At 39.8% G+C, this 2,500-nt stretch overlaps 1 protein-coding gene across 1 annotated transcript in view; it reads right to left on the bottom strand.

Annotated features, from left to right (window-relative positions):
* Positions 1–713: 713 nt before the first annotated feature.
* Positions 714–2,500, bottom strand: part of LOC119590095 — a gene marked incomplete at its 5' end in the record, with an annotated part of 47,199 nt that continues 45,412 nt past the window's right edge. Inside the window, 1 exon segment of the mRNA XM_037938860.1 lies at positions 714–910. Coding sequence (XP_037794788.1) covers positions 727–910 — 184 coding nt within the window.

Here is a 2,500-nt window from a genome sequence, read left to right as displayed (position 1 = left end):
ATGTCAAATGAATATGTAATATAAAAAGATCGTTTTGTGTCTATTTTTTATCATACGAATCTATACTTGATTTAGAATATTAGCACAAAATTGAGAAAGAGAGAGAGAGAGAGAGAGAGAGAGAGAGAGAGAGAGAGAGAGAGAGAGAGAGAGAGAGAGAGAGAGAGAGAGAGAGAATGCAAACGAGAGAGAGAGAAAGAAAATGAGAAAGAGAGAGAAAGAAAGAAATATAGAAAGAAAGAGAGAGAAAGAAAGAAATATAGAAAGAAAGAGAGAGAAAGAAATGTCAGCCAGAGACAAAGGGAGAAAGAACTAGGAAGACAAAGAAACGAATAAAGAAGAACTAGAGATACAGTTTAAAACACGTTACAGGAATTTCACAAAATGTACAAGTACTCCATCATAGAGAGAGAAAGAGAGAGAGAGAGAGAAAGAAGAAAAGTAAAAAAGAAAGAGAAAGAAAGAAAGAATTAATGAGAAAGAGAAAGAAAGAAAATTAATGAGAAAGAGAAAGAAAGAAAGACTGAGAGAAGGAAAGAAAGAGAAAGACAGAAATAATGGAAGAAAGAAAAAAAGAAAGAGAGAACGAAAAAAGAAAGAAAGAGGGAAAGAAAGAAACAAATAAAGAAAAAGAGAAAGAAAGAAAAAGAGAAAGTCAGAAAAAGACAGAAAAAAAAAACAGAAAGACAGAAAGAAAGAAAATTAACAACACGTAAAATGCAGGTTTTATGCAGTAGGGGTACAGGTGTACACGGTGCGATAAAACTTCTGGGTGACTGTCTGGTACACCTGTCTGACGGAGGTGCAGCTCTTCCAACCCCAGGCGCCGCAGTGGGTCTGGACGCGCTGGGGAACCACCTTCTTGTAGCTTCGCGTGTAGGCCACCTGTTTGGGTACGTACTTGCACTTCCTGGAATGAAGGAAAGGGGTTTTTAAGAGTCTATGATTAACTCTGGTACATTGGCTTAGCAGGGGGTAGTTATAGTTGTATGATGGCTTCACTCTTTATTGATAAGAGTACAGCATAGTAAGGGAACACACGAGACGATGTCTATGGATAAAGCGGTGAGCGCGGGGACACGTGTCAGGCCGACCCGCCTGAGGCGAGGGGAGGCCGACCTTACCACGTCGGCGCGTGGCGTTGGACACGAACTGTCGGGTCAGGCGAGGTCAGATATGTTCCTCATCTACGCCCTCGCTGAGTTGATGGCTCTTATTTTGGACTTGGAGCCACGTGATAAACAGCCACATGGTCTATTGGTACAGAAATAGGCTTATGCATATGCCATATTGCTCGGCCATATACATAAGCTGTACCAATAGACCATGTTGCTGTTTACCACGTGGCTCCAAGTCCAATTTAGAACCATCAACTCAGCGAGGGCGTAGATGACGATTATATCTGACCTCGCCAGACCCGATAGTTCCTGCTCAGCACCCGACGTGGTAAGGTCGACCTAGCCCTCCCCCTCCGGGCGGGTCGACCCGACACGTGACCCCGCGGTAACGGCTTTACCCATAGACATCGTCTATGAGTTTTGTACTCTTATCAATAAGGAGTCACGCCGTTATACCAATATCACTACCCCTGCAAGCCACTGTACTAGAGTTCTCATAGACTCTTACAGGGTTACTTAAACTTCTTGTAAAGGTGTAAAGGAGAGAATTACTTAAAGTGTAAAGGTGTGCTTGTACTTCATGTAATGAAGAAAAAGTTTACTTAGGTTTCCTGTAATGAAGGAAAGGTTTACTTAGGTTTCCTGTAATGAAGGAAAGGTTTGCTTAGACTTAATGTAATGAAGGAAAGAGGTGCTTATGCTTCCTGTAATGAAGCAAAGGTTTACTTACAGTCCCTGTAATGAAAGAAAGGGTGTTTGGATTCATTTCTGTTAAATTTCTCCTGTCTGATTTAGATTTGGACATTGGGCATCGTAGGGATATTGGATCTCTTTCAGTCTAATGCAAGATTGTAATCGACGATTCACATTCCTTCTTTAAGCTTTTGCCTGATTTTTATTAAACTACAAGAGTTTCTAGAAGCTCTTAATCCTCAATTCAGTGACATTTGATGCAAGTCGATCGTTAACATTTCAGTTTTCTAGATGTTTTTTTTTACTGTTATATGTAGGCTTTGGAATAGATTTTGTCTTCTGAGATAAAGTAAATAGCTGATGATTTTCTATCTTCTCTTTCTTTCTGCACTGGCACCTTTGGTGGTATAATACTCGGATTTTTGTGATGATGATGATGATGATACATTTTAATTTTCATCTGAGCGTTAATACTGTCTGACAGTACTTATTTCATATCCTTCCTACTAAAACAATGAACACATGAGTGTGACCTAACAGTTATCATGATTCAAAAATGTTGTATGTGTATTTTAATCAGATAAACTTTATTGCTGGTATCCATCAGTTCGACGTAAACAATATTTCATTAAGCTTTCCTAGCTTTTCTACGTCTGTGCTTGTTGTTTACACTAGGGACGAACAAGCTT

This window comes from Penaeus monodon, chromosome 26 (genome assembly GCF_015228065.2).
Source record: "Penaeus monodon isolate SGIC_2016 chromosome 26, NSTDA_Pmon_1, whole genome shotgun sequence".
Classification (NCBI taxonomy): domain Eukaryota; kingdom Metazoa; phylum Arthropoda; class Malacostraca; order Decapoda; family Penaeidae; genus Penaeus; species Penaeus monodon.
The sequence above is the reverse complement of the archived record's forward strand: the minus strand, read 5'-3'. Positions and strand labels throughout refer to the sequence as shown.